An 18,146-nucleotide genomic window follows, 5' to 3' on the forward strand; every position below is an offset into this window, starting at 1 on the left:
CACCAACCACCACCATGCTTTGTGTTTCGCATCGTACCATCTTTCTTTCTCTCACTTTCTTTTTCTTTTCTTTTTTTTTCTTGTTTCTTATTGTCCCTCAACGTCTCTGCTACTACTCCCCAACCCCCACCCCCATTCCCAACCCTCCACCTTCCCCTTCCCCTTCCCCTTCCCCTTCCCTTGTTCTAGTTTCATCCATCTTACGATTCCTCCTCATCATAAACGACCGTGGCAACCACCACCAACGTTCTTTGCGCATCCGCAACCGTATTGGGCGATAATAACGCATCCGATAAAGTCAACACGGTGTGGTGGCAAGGTTTTGTCAAGGAGAAAAGAAATGCACGCACGCATATTATCTTCCTCCATGATTTTTTTTTCTCTTTTTTTTCTTTTTGTACGACCAGCGCAACCAAGTTGTGTAACTTTTGCTTTTAATCTAATGCGCGCGCGCGCGTGTGTTACGTCGGGTGTGTAGTACTACACGTTGTGTATATTTGTAGTAAAGCTCCTCCGATTCGACTGAGGATTTTAATTTTAGTGGGATTTTTAAATATGGCGTCACTCTGTCTTCTTCTTCTTCCTCTTCCTCCTCCTCCTCCTCCTCCGCCCTCCCTTTGTCGTTGGTTTTTTCTGACTGCGTTTTGGTATTCGTTTTTTCTTTTCTCTCTCACTATTGCTCTGCTCTCTTATCTTTTAATATACTATATTCTCTATAATAATAATTATTTTCTTCTTCTTATTATTATTTTATTTTTTATTTTTTATACACATTATTATTTTTCTCGTTTCAATTTAATATCTATAAAGAAACATTTCATTCGTGTTATAATATAATTAATTGTAAGAAACTATGGTTTCATTCGAAACAACGATACTACTGTTTTATTTAGTTTATAAGTAATCAATTTGTTCATTAAACCAACAGAAATACGATCGCGTAGTTACGTAATCAATATGTTTAAACAAACTAACCAGATCGAAACTCTCTTGCGATCGGTCATAGGTTTACTTACTTAACGATAAAAGACACAAACATTAGAAAATCCAGTATTTGATAGTAGTACGTGATATAATATTTGTGTTTGTACATTCTTTCTTTCTTTCTTTCTTTCTTCCTTTCTTTCCTTCATTATTGTCTTCCATTATTATTTCCTTCATTATACCTTTAATTATTTATTTATTTATTTATTTTTTTTTTTTCATTGAAAGAATTTCTTACATTTTATTTACACGCGCAATTGCATCCCCCATGCGGGGTGGGAAGGGTAGGAATTCGAGTAAATTTATTATTTCATTTTACTACGTCAAAATGAATGATTCAATCAATATTTGTAGTAATATGTAAACGCGATGCATTCATATGCATGTATGCTCGTATTCTTACGTATATTGTCTAGCAGACATTCTATGTTTTTCTTTATTTCCTTTTTCTTCTTTTTTCTTTTTCTATTTTTTTTTTTCCTTTTATTCTGTCTCTCTGTTTCTTTACGTACGAATAACTAAACTGACTGAATTGTGTCGTAACCGATGTCGCGATTATAAACGTGCTTATGCTTTTAACACAAGCTTTTTTTTTTTTACAAAAATGCTACAAGCTAAATTTTAGAATCGAATTGAAAATACGATATTATATTTAAAAATTAAATTAGGAACCCAATTTAAGGGAAAATATTACTTTAAAATCAAACGTAGTAGTAGTAGTAGTAGTAGTGCATATAAACGATAAAAAAGGTGTCTTTTTTTTTCTTTTTTAAAGTTTATAATTATATTCAAATTTCGGCCAGAAGAGAAAAGAAAAAACCAAATATTTCTATTATTTTTATTCTTCGCGTTTCAATTGAGACGACACCTCCCTGTCGACTTAACAAACTAAACTCGATGACCTTCGCGACACCGTAATAAAATAATATTGAATTCATGTACACACAAGAGCGTCCTATATTACTACTAGGATTGACGTAATGCATTCACATGCATATATGCATGTGTTTGTGCTTGTAGAATCTTTCGAGTATAGTAACACGTACGGGGATTGGTTGGTTCTTTTGCGAGCCCGCGTATGTGCACTAACCTGATAGGAATACACACACAAACATACACACGTTTATATATTATTTTATTATATTTATTATAAATATATTTGATATGCAATATATATAGTATATAGTATATATATTAAAATACATGTAATTTAAATACATGTAATTTGTGCAATGATATATATATATATAATATACAATATAAATGTATATCTGTATATGTAATACGTCTATCATACTATTTTCATCGTCATGTCGTCTTATAGTACGCATCGCGTGTAAAGAATGAACGTAACTTCTTCGCTTACTTCGCGATGTGAATCGTGAACGATGAAGTTATAGGTATATCGGAGAATTTTCAACGAATTCCTTTCACTATCTCTCCAACAACCAACTTTCATTCATTGTACACTTTAACAAGTCACGTTACAATTTCTATAGAAATATCTTTTTTATCGTTAAGAATAAAAAAGATATATATTCGACGAAATTTCTTTTACATTATCGGTATTCATCATCCCCTTGTCTTATTCTTCTTTTTCTTCTTCTTTTTCTTCTTGTTTGAAATAAGATGAAAAAGATTAGAAATAAAAATACTATTCGCGTTTATATCTACGTAGTTCTTGGTGACCCTTTTAACCATTCGAAAGATCCAACGTGTTACTATTTTTCAATTTTGTTTCTTAACCTTTGAAGATCAACGTTTTTGTAGAAACGGTTTAAAACTAATAATACCACCGTATATATATATATATATTGTATGTATCATCGGTTTTGAAAAGTTTTCAAATTTTACCAAATGTCACAGAAAGGACTAAGAAGTTTTGATAGAGAAGGAGAGAGAAAGAGAGAGAGAGAGAGAGAAACCTGTAGTAAAAATCGATAAAGAGCGTTTACAATTTCTGATTTTACCCTCGTCTCATAGTTAATTAATTTTCCCTCGCGCTGATTAAGACCGATTTGATAATTACTAAAAAATAATCCGCGTATAACACGTTCTTTCTTTTCTATCGTAAATACCCTTTAAAATAAAAATTTCATTGAATTACCCAATAGAAAATATAATTATTTACTTATTTTATATCTATAAATTAGAAAAATCATCAAACTACAATTTATTATCAAATTTTTCACATCATATTCAAAAATTATATACATATACATATATACCTTTTATATATAATGTAATCTAATTAAAAAAATCCTCAACAAAAACAAAAAAGAATGGATAACGGAATAAATAAAAAACATAAAATATTTTTCGATACGAAAATGACAAGCAAAAAAAAATAACAAAATCACAAACTAATACAAATAGGATAAGAATAGAAACGATCAATAAGAACCCCGAAACAATAACGAATGATATATTAATTATCATTTGGAAGGGGTGGAAGTGGGGGTGTCGAGAGTTGGTAGTAGGAAGGTAGGGAAGAGGGGGGTGGTGGTAGTGGGTGGGAGTGGGGGGTAGTTGGATTGAATATTTCTCTTTGATCAGGTATCCCTCACAGATCGTTGTTCGATCTTTTCGTATAATGATGATTCCTAGTCTCTAGTCGTCAACGATGAACGTGCCCTAAATATTAATCGAATGTGCTTGTTTCTAAGCGGCCCCTATTCTCTCCTCTTCCTCCTCCTCCCCCTCCCCCTCTTCTCCTCTTCCTTCTCTTCCCAAAGATTCACCTACCAATTATACACCGCTGGCCTCTCTCGAATGTTACACGGGAGAACGAGGAAAAGAGAATGAGTAAGAGAGAGAGAGAGATAGATGGATGGATGGGGTTGGTGAGGAGAAAGATGAGGAAGGGATGGGGGATTTAAGCATCGAAGCTGGTGCGTGTGCGCATACGATGCAACTCAATGTCCTCCCTACGCGCGCAGTTTCATGCGCACTTGCCTCGTACGAGTATGTGACGTCACACGGCATAATCGTGCAGAGGAACGGAGGGAAAAGAGGGGGTGGTAGTGGGGGTATGGATATATAACGCGTGCCTCTCGAACGCGTCAGTCCGTTGATCTGTCGTGAAAAAAAAAAAAGAAAAAAAAATTGAAGAAGAAAATAAAAGGAACGATTTATTACTATTGGGCCATTTTATTTCTCGAGGGAGGGGAGGGAGTGAGAGAGAGAGGTAAAAAAACTTAATTAATCGAATTTTTTCATATTTTTTCATTTTTTTTATAAAGGGTTAATTTTGATATGCAATAACCGAATTATAAAAGTCATTTTTGTGAATTTTTATTCCCTTTAATAGTGGTTGTGATTGTCGTGTTGTTCGTAGTTGGTTGTTGAAGTTTAAACAAAATGAGAAACGATACGAGTAAGAAATTTAAAATAATTCGATTTTATTATTCTTTTTTATTGCGGTCTATATATATATATATATATTAAAGAAAAATAAATAAGAAAACGTTAAATATTATCGTTGTGTTCTCACATCGTAGGAAGGAATAATAATCCACTTGCTAATTCTCTCTACTCTCCGGTGGATTGTCATTCCGCATATAAATACATGTGGGCACGTGTCGAGCCGAGCATGCATGCACTTCTCCCCCTCTCCCCCCCCCGTCCTCCCCCAAGCTCTGCAATAGATGGATACGACGCGTATATTAATATAACTTTAAAGGGCAGTGTCATATCGTCACCACCACCACCATCGCCCACCACCCACCACCCATCACCCATCACCACCCCATCCTCCACTTCACGCATCAGCCTGGAAAATTGAATCGATAATTTCTTCAAACTCTGATATTATTTTAAATATCCCACATCCTAGAAATTTATTATTATTATTATTATCATTATCATCATCATCATCATTAAAATTATCTTTTTTCTATCCTTTTTTTTATTTTTTATTACACTCGATATTTCTTAGAAACAATTTTTCGTCACGATGTAATAATAAAAATAATGTGTATAAGTAAAAATATACACGATACCCCTCCTCCCCCCACTCCGCCTACCGAATATAGCATATATCCAGACGACGTTGTTTGGTATCGGAGTTTAAGAAATCGATGTGTACCTGATGCTGCGATAACCCCCCGCCTCCCTCCCCTGTCCCCCTCTCATCATCATAGTCTAAAGATAGAATTTATTAGATGAGAAAACAAAAGAGAAACGAAATTGTGGATTAGTATTCTACAGAGTAACGATGAGAAAGTAATCTGACATGAGAATCAGAGAAGAAGATGGAAAGGGGGGTGGTTTTGAAGTAACAACGATGACGATGATGACAACGACGACTATCGTAGATGAAATCAATCGGTAGGGAGGGGTGTAAGGGTTGGCGAGAAACGGGCGAAACCATGTGGAACGGCATCCACCGGGGGTGAAGGTATCTCAAACATGGGGAGGGGTGTTTTACACACATACACATACACACACCTTTTATAAACGGATGAATGAACGAAGATATGTTCGCAAATAGTTTTTAAAGTATATAACACCCCATCATATCTATTTATTATTTGTTAGTAATATTTGATTTATGGAAAACACATTTTGTTAATTATAATTTTTTTATTTTATTTTATATATTTGTATGTGTATATGTGTCTCTGTTAAATCGTTTTTCTTTGTTCTACTACTTTGTCCTTAGTTTCTTTTATCTTTGGTTCTCCTCGTTAACATTATATGGCATTTAAAGGAAACAGATTTATCTTTTCTAGTCGACATATATTCTATTTGTTCCTTCTAGAAAAAATACTTTTTTCTATTGTGTGTCGTCGAACGAACGTATATTCAGATCCGTTTGAAAAAGGAAAAAAAAGAAGAAGAAAAATATGGTATTCAAACTATCGAAGTAAAATGAAAGGGCATGATTTTTTTTCTCTCCCGTAGTAGAAAATATTGGCAAAGGGCAGACGAATCTTAAAAGAACACAGGTATACAGTTCTAAAATTCAGAAAGGTCCCAAGTTAAGAGGTCAACAATGGGAACCTATCGAAAGAATAATACATTAGTTGATATAGGTGACCAAAGAATAATCCTATGTTCTTTTAATCTTTAACTGGCCCTTTATATTCTTTTTTTTTTTTTCCTTTCTTCTTCGTTCTTCCATTTCGTAAAGAAAAAAAATAATGCGATATTCATCGCCCAGGCTAGTTTCCCCAAACCCATACTGCTTTTTAAAGAAACTACCAGAATTTGTTACCTGAATTGTTGGCTTCTTTTGTATAAGCTCGGTTAAGGTGTATTACACCTGAGCCATTTTCAATAAGAATGTAGTAGTATTATAGAATTTTTCGATTTAGTGTTTCATCTACGTACAATACACACCAATTTACAATATATCGATTGTTTAATTTGTTTACCTGCAATATATTACATTCCACTGATGTTCTCTTTTTGTTCTCTTTATCTTTGTCTTTTTCATTTGCTCATTTGATCTGTTGACACCGAATATAAAAAAAAAAAATTATAAAAAATTCCAACTAGTTTTATTGATAATCGGATCGAAGATGCAAGAGGTCAATATACATACTACGAAGTTATTCTACGAAGTTAAGATGATGATGATGATTATTATTATTATTATTAATATTATTATTAATAATAGAAACGATTCGTGTCAAAAAATCGACCTCGTGTCGATCATCATTTTATTTATGGAATGACATTTGCCTGTCTAAGAAAAGACTGATAATCATTTTCGAATAAAAACTTCGATTTCTTCACTTATCAGAGAAGGAGAAAAGCTCCTTTTTTATTATTATTATTATTATTATTATTATTATTATTATTATTATCGATTCAATTTCACGTTTTTCCGAAGTTAATGCGATAAAACGATGATATCTTTTTTATTTGTTTTAAATATTAAATGTAACAATTAAAATTCATATTGACCCCCTTTTTTCATTTTCAACAAATTTAGTACTTATTAATAAATTAATCGTATCCGTTATATTTTCTATGATTTTTAGTCCATCGTTTCAGGGTTCAACTGTCGAATTATACTTTTGACGAATGAAAAATGATACGAAACGCGATTTTGATGCAATGCATTCAAATATATCAATGCACCCAATTTATTACTAATATTTTCTTCGATTATTATCGGAAAGGGGGGGGTGTGTCTCTTCATTTATACATTCGTTTTATTATTCGTTTCCATTTTTATCTATTTTTTTTTTTTAGGTAATGAAATAACTCCCCCTCCCGCCTCTCTCTCTTTTTCTCCTCCTACATTCTCTCTAATTCGATTAACAATTTCGTTTCGCTCGATTCTCGGATGGATACTTAATTACCGAAGTGAAGACCCGTATTTTGAGAATATCAAATGACCTCGACGTAATGCAATGCGATACGTAAAGTCGATATATCGACGAGACTTAAATGTCGTGTTGATATATCGTTTATGTTAAACTAAAAGTAAGATGACCATACGTATTCTTTTTTCTTTTTTTGTTTATCAGTACAATATATTATTGATTTTCGACCCCCATTTGGTTTGGTCTTTTCTGTCGATTAATTAATGTAAAATGTGTAACACCAATACAATTTAGAAAATTATGAAACATCTTTAGGAAGATATGAAACAACATGAGAAATGCAACAAACAATTTTCAAACATCGGAATTATTTATTTTATATTCAAACGCGTGTTTTAAAATCCTGGTTGTATGACGTACTCTTGTATCCGAATACTTTTGTATTGGTGTTTCTTTTCTGCAAAATTATTTTCATAATTTATATTATATTACACAAAAAGATAATGCGTGTTTAATACAGTTGTTCTGGGTAATCTCTGAAATACTAAACCTGACTTTTGACGTAGACGATATTGCAAAAATAAAATAGCAATAATTTCATTTAAATACCATTTGATCGATTATTCATTCAAGTTCTTATAAAACAAGTTGGTAAAAGAGAAAACGAAAATAGAAAAAGAAAAAACAATTTCCGTATTATTTCGTCGTTTTCTTCTCTCGTTTGAAAAAAGATCCTGTAAAACGCGTTAGGAGGAAGAAGAAGAAGAAGAAGCAGCAGCAGCAGCAGCAGCAGCTTTCTGAACGAAGTACGGCGAATGTCACACGTGTTTCGTGTTGCCAAGCGTGCTGCTGCAAGTGGTGGTAAAAAAAGAAAAAGAAAGAATAAAACAGGAAAGAAGCAAGAAAAAAAAACGACATATAGTGAGAGAAAGAAAAAGAAAAAGAAGAAAGAGAGAGAAAATACGAAGAGGTTTTAAACCGATTCGTCGCGCGAAAACACGACCACAGATCAGGAAATTCAAAAGCGAAAGATCACGACGACGAATGATGGCGAAGAAAGGAAACAAACGAACGACGGGACGTCCCTCGGCAAATGTAGCCAACTTCTACTTCTTCTTCTCTTCTTCTTCTTCTTCTTCTTCTTCTTCTTCTCTTCTCTGAATAATTTTACTTCTGTTACACGCGTAAAACGAAAGAGAGAGAGAGAGAGAGACAGAGAGAGAGCCGAAGAAAATGGGGGGTGGGGCTCTGTTACATATGCACATGCACATGTGCATATGTACGTGCATCATACGTACGTAATACAACATACATACATACATACATATACCTGTAAGAGAAGTCTCCTATAAACTCGTATGACTGAAGAAAATAGAGATAGAAATAGAGAAAGAGTAAAGTGGGGATGAAGAGGTGAGGGTGCGAGAGAGAGAGGGGGGAAGGAGGGATGGATAGGAAAGGATAGGGTAGGCGGGGAGGGTAAGTGGTAGGCAGATAGGTAGGGGCAGGGGTAAGGGTAGGGGAGAATGAACGTGGAAAAGGTGGGGGGAAAGTTTTAGAGAGGGGCGAGAAAGCGAAGAAGAAGAAGAAGGACGCGATACAATGGTGAAGAATCTCTGGGAGGGTTAGGAGGAGGGTTGGAGTGAGGGAGGGAGGGATGGGTAAGGCAAGCCGAGCCAAGCAAGCGATTCGAGACGCGGCACGGCACGGGACAAGGGAGGAGGGCTTGCGAAGGCAAGGCAAACACCGTGAGTCAGAGCCAAAGTAGGAAGTTAGCCAGGTTATAGTGCATTCCCCTCTTCTTAATCCTTTCGGTGGTACATCGGTCAACTACTACTACTACTACTACTTGCAAATAAATACAACAACAACACACCCATCTCTTGAATTTTTGTCATTCTTTTCAAAATCATTTCTTTTCTCTCCCTTGAACCTCCTCCCTCTCCCTCCCTCCCTCCCTCCCTCTTACTCATCTCTCTCCTCCATCCAATCTCTTTCGATGTATTTCAAAGTCACGTTTAGTTCGAATTCATAGGTGGTCGGTCGTCGTTGTGATGTGTAGGTGGGTAGAGTCGTTCGTTGTGACATTGGGATACTGGTAGGTAGGAATTTTCTAAAGTATCCCGTATAATATAAAATCATTCCTTTCTCAATTTTCTTCTTCGTTACCATTCGTGTCTGTTAATTGTGTCGATTATTGATACCTGCTTGTCGGCCTTTTTCTTTTTCTTTCTCACCTATCTGATCCAAGAGTCTATAAGTTCTTTTTTAAATGAACAGAGATCGAGCTAGAGGATGAAAAAGGGATATTATTATTTATTACTATACATGCATTCGAGTTCTGGATCATCTCTTTGTATGGGTTAGTCTAACGCACTTCCGTCCTTTTTTGTGATAACACATATGTATGGTGGTGTGTATATGTATAGTAATATGTATAAAATCCCTCGTAAATCTTGATCTTTATTTGTTCTTGAAGTATTTTAAATTTCATTATTACTTTTGTTTCTTTATCCAATACGAGAGTAGAGAGGTGGTGGTGGTGGTGGTGGTAGTGGTGGTGGTTCATTTATATTTTCAAAATGACTTTGAAATAATTACAATGTATTTAGATTTAATAATATATGGTATATATGCATATGTAATATATGTATCCTTTGAATAATATGATTTAATATAGCGAATAGGTTTATGTTGACAATTGGCCAATAAAATAATAGTATATATACACCGTGTTAGTTTTCTTCTCTACTACGAGAGTAAATAGTGCGTGGGTGTTGTGTTGTATAGTGTTGTATAGTGTTGTATATTCACCGGCACGCCGTCGGCCGTGCGAAACGACCTGCTCTCTTTTTCTCTTCGAAAGTGTATGTGTATTTCTCAAATCCCCGCAACTTATGCGATAAGCAAGCAAGCAGCCAGCACCCACGTTCCGTTTCGTTACCAATAGACGAAACCAAATGAAAAACGAACGTTAACGCTCTTTTATTTTCCCGAGAGAGAGAGAGAGAGGGATAGAGAGAAAGAAATCTCACAATGTAATTTCTGTTAAACTTTCCCATGTGTGGAAACTTTTATGATTTATTAATCCTAACGTTGTTCACTCTTTTACGAGTCGGGAAGGATAATCAAACTCAATCGATTATTTTAATATCCGAGATATCGATGGAATTGCTGCGCGAAAGAAGAATCTGAATTTTAAAAAGGGATAAGAGTTTATTTAACGAATTTTATAATGCGATAATTTAACGATCGATCGCAAAGGGGAGGGGATGTGATGACATTTGATTTTAATGACAAAATGTCATTAACGATAAATATTTTGATTAGTCGAATTAGTTTCGTTTAATTTGATACGGTCGTATTTTCAATTTATATCGTTTGAATGTTTTTCTATTATAAAATCTCAATAGAGAATCGTCGTAGACATTTAAAATATATATTATAATGTATTTCAATTATTGCAGTGTGAGGAACAACAAGTGCATTTTTCCGTTTACGATAACAATAACAACAACAACACAAGAACAACAATAATAACACGAAGATTTTGAGGAAGCACTATTTTTGAGAAATTGTATTTTGCATGTAAATTTCGATTAGAACAATGTGGGAGGGCCCAATCGCCGAAAATATTTGATTACTATTTGGCGCTCCGTCCTGTTCGCAATGTAAACGAGTGTTGGCAGTCCCAGTCTCGCGCAATACTTCGGCTCTTTTCGTCATTACCGATCACACCCGAACGATGCACATGCAAGCGTGATTCGTACTACTGTCAGCTTGCTGCTCCTTTGTCCCCGAGTTGACTGACACATCATATAAGATATTATAAAATTCTTATTTTACCAGTGTGCATTTTCACGATTATTAATTCAGTCTTTTATTATTTCATTTATTTATCAAATATATTATTAAATATAATTATAAAAATAAAACTTTTATTTTGTTTACTATTTACAGAAGCATATGAGAAGTTATTTTTCTTAACGTTGAACAAATTTTGGATTACGTTATTAAAACAACAACGTTATTTCTTATAAATGAAATAGAATAACTTTGGTAAATTATATATTGAAATAAAGTATCTTAAGATCTTGATTATTGACTCTTCGATGATTTTAATTGTTGTATATTTTTTTGTATCTAGGACATTTTGTTAGAGGTACGAAACAGTTCAAGAAGATACAAGTGTATATCTAAGAAAAGATCTTTTGGAGGAGGATGCTTGGCAGTTGGGGTTGGGAAGAAGTATTGGAGTTGGGAGAGGGAACAACACCCCTATTACAGAACTGTCAGAGAAGAGAAAGTCCAGATTCGACGCATCCTGTTCCAGATAGTCGGGTGCTGAGGTATGCTCCCAGCCGATGTCACCCCCCCGCCAGCATCAATTCATCACAGTACAGCTTGCAGCCTCCTCTCGACTGTACAGACTGTAAGTTTCTGTATAGATGTTTACGTATTATGAAATAAAATGTTACACCTGTTATCGGAAACTAATATGTAATATTGTGATTTATTAAACGTTGCATAACATTTTTAGAGCAGCGTGAGGCGGCAAAAATGCTGACTGCTCATTCTGAGATGCATGAGAAACGAGGTCCCTTAGGAGGAGGACAATATGGAGCAGGCGGGGGTGGTGGCACTTCAATTGAAGAAAAGTGTATTCAAGAACAACCACCCCCGCCTCCTGCTCCTCCGCAAAGGGATCCATCGGATCCAACAATTAGCGCTAAAAAACTTCCAAAGAAACGCAAATTTGATCCATCAGAACTCGAAGAAATGGATAAGTGTAGTAATGTAACAAGCAATGTTAGTAATATGATTAATATTCCTCAATTATGTTCAGTTCAACATTCAAGTCTGGCTAATCGACAGTCTCCGCAACCACAAGAAGCGGACTGTTATCAAGTAAGTCTAAAGTCATAGTTTTACTTGAATCCCATTTAAATCATAATGATATTCTTAATTTATGCTTTATTATTAGGTGTCAACACCATCGGTGGTTGTTTTACCTCCACAGAGTACAGCAGTAGATTATTCTTTGAGAGAAGAACCTATGCGTGCTCGTCCTCGACCTGCTACGGTTGCTATTGATCTCAGTGAGTGGCGTGACCATAGAGTGTTAGCTTTAAGGGATTCATGTTATTATCCAGGTGTTATTCGTAATGTGATTCATGGAGAGATTCTCATAGAATTTGATGGAGAGAGGAAGTTAGTGCGTTATAGTGATGTTTTAGGTGCGGGAAGGTATGATGTGATAGGAGATGCTAGCCCTTCTGTAGGGCAAGTGACCTTAGATGCAAAAGTTTGCATTAGATGTCCAACAGCAAATAGTCACATAGATGCATTAACTAAAGTGTTTGTGAAAGGGACAGTGTGCAAAATATTAACAAAACCTAATCGTTTTGTTGTTAAGATACCAAGAGAAGACGATCAAAGTGATAGTTATGTAGTGAAACGTGCAGATTTGCGTTTGGTGCAACCTCCTTGGTCGGATGAACTCGAAGAAGGACTGGAAGATATTGACTCTAACAGAGTTGAAGTAGTTGGTAATGTTCCTTTTAATTCAGTTTCTTAGCTTATGCAGTCACAATTAATTTTTATATCTACTTTTTTATTTTCAATTTAAACTTAGAACATGGATATAGAAATTCAGTGGAAGCTTCAACAGCAGTGCCAATTTTGCAACTCCACCATACTCCTCACCATGCATCTCATATATCTACGCATAATGATTCAACTGGTTATTATAGAACAACTGGTACTAGTCCACTTATGGCACTAGGGACTCCTGCACATTCTGCCAGTACAGCATTGAGTAATGGAAGCCGACCATATGATGAACTAGAAAGTGAAGATGACTTAGATAGAGAAAATATTACGTTTCCTTCGGATGCAGGTAATACAAATTTACAAACTCATTTCGTACAATCTTTTATAATATAATTGTTAAATATATATTAATATAAAATAATTAAAAGATTGTGAACTGATTATAAATGAGTAATATACGATTTTTAGATGCAAAATTGTCAGGAAGTAGTAAACGCAGTAGTATGCAGAGTAGAGGAAGTACCAGCAGTTTAGTTGAGCAACGCAGTATAACACCGCGTTCTCAGGCAGCCACACCCAGGTAATTATCTAATATTTTTTCTAAGTAACATTTACAACTAAAATATTTATAACATTAAAAGAACACATTTAATTTTAATCAAATAGATCTCAGGCGGCTACGCCACATAAGTATAAAAAGGGTGATGTAGTGTCTATGCCCAATGGAATTACGAAAAAATTCAATGGGAAACAGTGGCGCAGACTTTGTGGTAAAGAAGGATGTTTTAAAGAAAGTCAAAGGAGAGGATTTTGTTCTCGACACCTCAATCTGAAAGGATCTTGTCTTAGAGGCCCGTCAAATGCGTTCCCTGGGTAATAATTAAGATATTTTTTATAACTACTTTGATTACAATATCTCAATGAAAGATTATTTAATTTTTGTTGTACAGAATTTTAGTTAAAATAATTTTATTTTACAGTGGAAAAATTGATGGAGAAGAAACATCAAGAGGTTCTGACACTTCTCCAAATTATGGAGATAGAAGAATCGCAGGACGCTTTGATCAAGATGAAACAGAAGCTGCTAACATGCTTGGTAAAATAAATTGAGATACGTTTTATTATCAGGAATAAATTTAAAATCATTTTTATAAATGATTCTTTATTATTTCTATTTTAGTATCTTTAGGAAGCTCTAGATCAGCCACGCCAGCTTTTTCGTCGCCAACAGGTCAATCTTCCATATCACCGTGTATAAATCAGTCTCCAGTACCACCGTTAGGCCTTAACCAAAATAATGTATTTATGCCTATATCGAGTCCTGCACATCACGCAGCACCCTTAATTTCACCTGGCGCAAAATGGAAACATTCTCCTACGCAATCGAACTTTTTAGTTCAATATCAGCAACAAGTTATTAAACCTGAACCAAATCGAATGGTTAGACCAAGTCGGCCTGCACCAACTGCTCCTGTCCCTGCAAGTATAGGGACGAGTGTAATAAGAATCTCTCCAGTGGGTCGTGGAATGCCTGGACAAAATTTAACTTTATCGTGGTCAGAACAAAGCCCACCACCAAGACATCCATCAGTCGTAACGTCTATAGCTCAACAACAGCAAGGAATTATATTACAGCATGCATTGACATCTAGCAACAATTTTTCCAATCATTCTGAAGTTCCTGAACAGAATACGCAACTTTTGAAACCATCGCATTCACCTCATATGTCTTTATCTGCTCCGCCACCACAAAATTTGACTCTTCTACATAAACAACAAGAACAACCGGTTGATTATGCACAGACACCACAGCCACAAAATCAGCCAATTTATGTGATGCAACATCAGCATGAAAAGAAGTACCTTGTTATAAAAAATAATATAGATATCTCTACGGCAGGACATATAGGTATTCAAGATGATAAATATAGACAAGGTTTAATGAATCATTTGGCACAGCTTCCAGCATCATTAAATCAAAATCAATGTCAGTCATCACAGACTCCTGCTGTGTCCGTCCATATTGATAAACTTTCTGTTTTACAACAAGTTAGTACAAGTCATTTTTCTTCAATGCTTCTTTTTGTGTGTTGCTTAATTAATAACCATGTTGTATAATATATAAATGTGACATTATTTTAAAAAGATATTACCAAAACTGTGCTTATAAAATGGGTGCATATACTACTTATTATTTATAAAAGATTTAAAAAAAAAAAAAATAAAAATATTACTTGCTTAAGAATATTCCTATTTCTAACTTTAGTATGCTTATAAAAATTTATTAAAAAAAAGAAAAAACTAGTTATTCTTGGAATTTATGTATTCATTGTAAACATTGTTATGTTAGACTAATAAGATTGGGATACATACATCCGCGCATATGGATGTACAAAGGAATTCAGCACCATCTACGAACGTTGTAATGTCAGCTGCAACAGAAGTTACTAATCCATCAACTCCTACCAGTGTCTTCCAGCATGTAATCGTTCAGCCTGGACATCATCTAATACAGATCCCGAAAGCTCAACCTCCTAGAGAAGAAAATTCAAAAAATAATGGAGTCCTATGTAAGTTTACATTGTATAAATCATGCATTGCGCTTGTTCTCTGTGTCATCTGGTATTGATCTGATTATACATGGATATAGAAATCAAAAGGCTTTAATTGAAAAATATATCTTATTTTGGGTACAATTGTGAATGCAATATAACTTGTGTCTATTGAATTGGAAAGAAAGTAATGTATTAACTATTCATATTTTTATTTTACTTTTTATTTTGCTTTATCATCCTCGTACACTTTTTATTTTGTTCACTACAATAAAAAGTTCTTTTAATTTTATAGTAGAGATAAAAAAAAAAATCATATTAAAATAAAGAGATACTTCATGAAAATATTAATACACGATGACTATAATTCTAAATACAGGAGACATACTTTTTGTACAATCTCAGAAATAAAAGTTTATGTACTTTTATATTTATTTTTCATTTTGTTTAAATTTAAGAAGTACTATAGTACCCAATATATGTACAATAATTAGATATAACAGAAGTTATACAATGTAAGCGAAACAACACTTCTCAACTAAATGTAATTTAGATACTTGCATCCGTTCAAACACACATGCATAATCCTCCAATTAAAACAATTACTAGATTATGACAAAGCAAAATTACTTTCTTTCCAATCTAATATCATCAACTCATTATCGCAATTCTGGATTCATGTCATCACAATATTAGTGATGTTTACTAAACCGTAAGGTTTCACAGATGGCAGCCATGATGTTCCTTCCGCATACCAGCCCCATCCCCCATCATTACAGAATAATGCAGTGCGCAACTGGAAAAAAGGTTTGAGTTCTCACTGCCAAATGAAAGATAATGATTCTTCTTGTAAATTTGTTGTAAATTGGAGCTTACTAATGGTATATGATAAAATATGGCATGAATTTATAAATATACGTAAATATATATATATATATATATAATTACAAATCAAATTTGATCAAATGTAAATATCAAAGTTTAATTATATACACACATACATATATATATGCATTGAAATACGATTATTGCATGAATTAAATGGGAATAACCAATCATACAATAATTGTTTGTGTACGTATATATTTCACTTTCATTATTTAATTTATAACTTTTATTGTTTTAAGCATCCTTATATACACATGTACAATATATTGTTATATATAATTATTGAAATTTTATTTTTTAGTAGAATATCACTCCCTTTTAAAATTAACATTTTACATTTGATTTTAATATTGATTTATTATTTGAAAATGATTTTATGTAAAATTTAAGTAGCAGTGTTTGTGTATAGATTTTATGCAATATACCATACTCAATTTTACAACAAATGTAACCAATTAATTAAATAATTGCTTCACTTCTAACTGCATTTCACATAATATATTTCATCCAGCCAGAAAATCTATATGCTTAAAATCACTTTAATGTTGGGGAAGGGTGTTTAATTATTGCAAGATTAATCTATGATTTATTGGTGGACTAATGCTTTGTAACAATAATAATGCTAATATTATTAGGATTGCAGGAATACTATTATATTTGTATATTTCTTGATAATAATTGTAATAAAACTATTTTTTAATATGAAAAATTACTGAAAATTGAGGATGTTTAATTATAAAATAACAGTCCATGAAAAAATCTATTTTCACATTGTCTTTGTAAATATCCAGATCATTTTATTTCCGTATCATATTCAATTTAATTTTCTTTTTATTATCAAAACAAAAATGACATATATATATATATTTCAAATGAATATTTATTTTATTAGTTTTTTAATTCATAATTAAAATTTTCTTTCATTCACTAACTTGTGTGTATCTTTATGATATAACAGCAATCCTTTGTATTCAATAATTAGTTACTACAGTAATATTGCATCAAGTGCTATTGTATAATTAATTATGAACTATATCCATATGTTCTAAATAATTGATTTCACTTATAGCTTTCTCCTGGCAAACAACAGTTTTGGATCAATCAGAGGTGAGTCCTCCACCGTCTGCTCTCAGTCCACCATTAAGTGCACCACCAATTCCAATAAGTATCAATACGTCTGGCGAGGATGGCTCAGCATCAGGTACAGATCAAATAACTCCTGCTGAAGAAGAAGATGATGATGTTTTTGAAGCAGAACCGACTACACCTGCAGAAATTGAAACTAATGCTGCTAATAAGAGGCGTAGTCAATCCCTCAGTGCTTTGCATTCCAAGGAGCCACAGAGTCCATTAAAAGTAAGATCAAATGATATTTATAAATTAAAATCTATTATTTACATTACCTTCCCTTTTTGTACAGTGATCAAATAATGTAAAAAATTATTAATGTTACAGACAAAGGATAGAATACGTCGACCGATGAATGCATTTATGATATTTTCGAAACGACATCGCGCAGTTGTTCACCAAAGACATCCTAATCAAGATAATCGCACTGTTTCGAAAATTTTGGGGGAATGGTGGTATGCTTTGGGTCCTGAAGAAAAACAAAAGTATCATGATCTTGCGTCGGAAGTTAAGGAGGCACATTTCAAAGCACACCCAGATTGGAAATGGTGTAGCAAGGATAGAAGAAAATCATCCACGACGAGCTTTAAAGGAAGCGATTCTAGAGGAAAATTAAATAGTACTGGAGAAGAAACAGATATGGGACCACCAACGGAAGATGTACCTTTAACGCCAAGAGGAACAGATGAGGTGTCTATTCCTGTTACGACAGTATACACGGAAGCTCCTACTATTGAGGTAACATTAATATATTTTTAATTGA

General features: G+C 33.9%; 1 protein-coding gene across 12 annotated transcripts in view; it reads left to right on the plus strand.

Annotated features, from left to right (window-relative positions):
- LOC122515871 (protein capicua homolog) overlaps positions 1-18,146 on the plus strand; it is a 29,592-nt gene that overhangs the window by 7,163 nt on the left and 4,283 nt on the right. For 6 of the 12 annotated variants that reach the window (XM_043633354.1, XM_043633351.1, XM_043633348.1 and 3 more), the window contains exons 2-13: positions 11,410-11,694; positions 11,803-12,170; positions 12,247-12,811; positions 12,898-13,161; positions 13,284-13,395; positions 13,482-13,688; positions 13,796-13,911; positions 13,996-14,864; positions 15,166-15,385; positions 16,085-16,174; positions 17,325-17,611; positions 17,711-18,121. In XM_043633354.1, coding sequence (XP_043489289.1) covers positions 11,823-12,170; positions 12,247-12,811; positions 12,898-13,161; positions 13,284-13,395; positions 13,482-13,688; positions 13,796-13,911; positions 13,996-14,864; positions 15,166-15,385; positions 16,085-16,174; positions 17,325-17,611; positions 17,711-18,121 — 3,489 coding nt within the window. In that variant the 5' untranslated portion in view covers positions 11,410-11,694; positions 11,803-11,822. Of the gene's footprint in view, positions 1-11,222; positions 11,322-11,409; positions 11,695-11,802; positions 12,171-12,246; positions 12,812-12,897; positions 13,162-13,283; positions 13,396-13,481; positions 13,689-13,795; positions 13,912-13,995; positions 14,865-15,165; positions 15,386-16,084; positions 16,175-17,324; positions 17,612-17,710; positions 18,122-18,146 lie in introns of all 12 variants that reach the window. The other 6 variants (XM_043633353.1, XM_043633352.1, XM_043633350.1 and 3 more) reach the window with 3 other exon arrangements.

Source organism: Polistes fuscatus, unplaced genomic scaffold (genome assembly GCF_010416935.1).
Source record: "Polistes fuscatus isolate 324 unplaced genomic scaffold, CU_Pfus_HIC Scaffold19, whole genome shotgun sequence".
In the NCBI taxonomy this organism is placed as follows: Eukaryota; Metazoa; Arthropoda; class Insecta; order Hymenoptera; family Vespidae; genus Polistes; species Polistes fuscatus.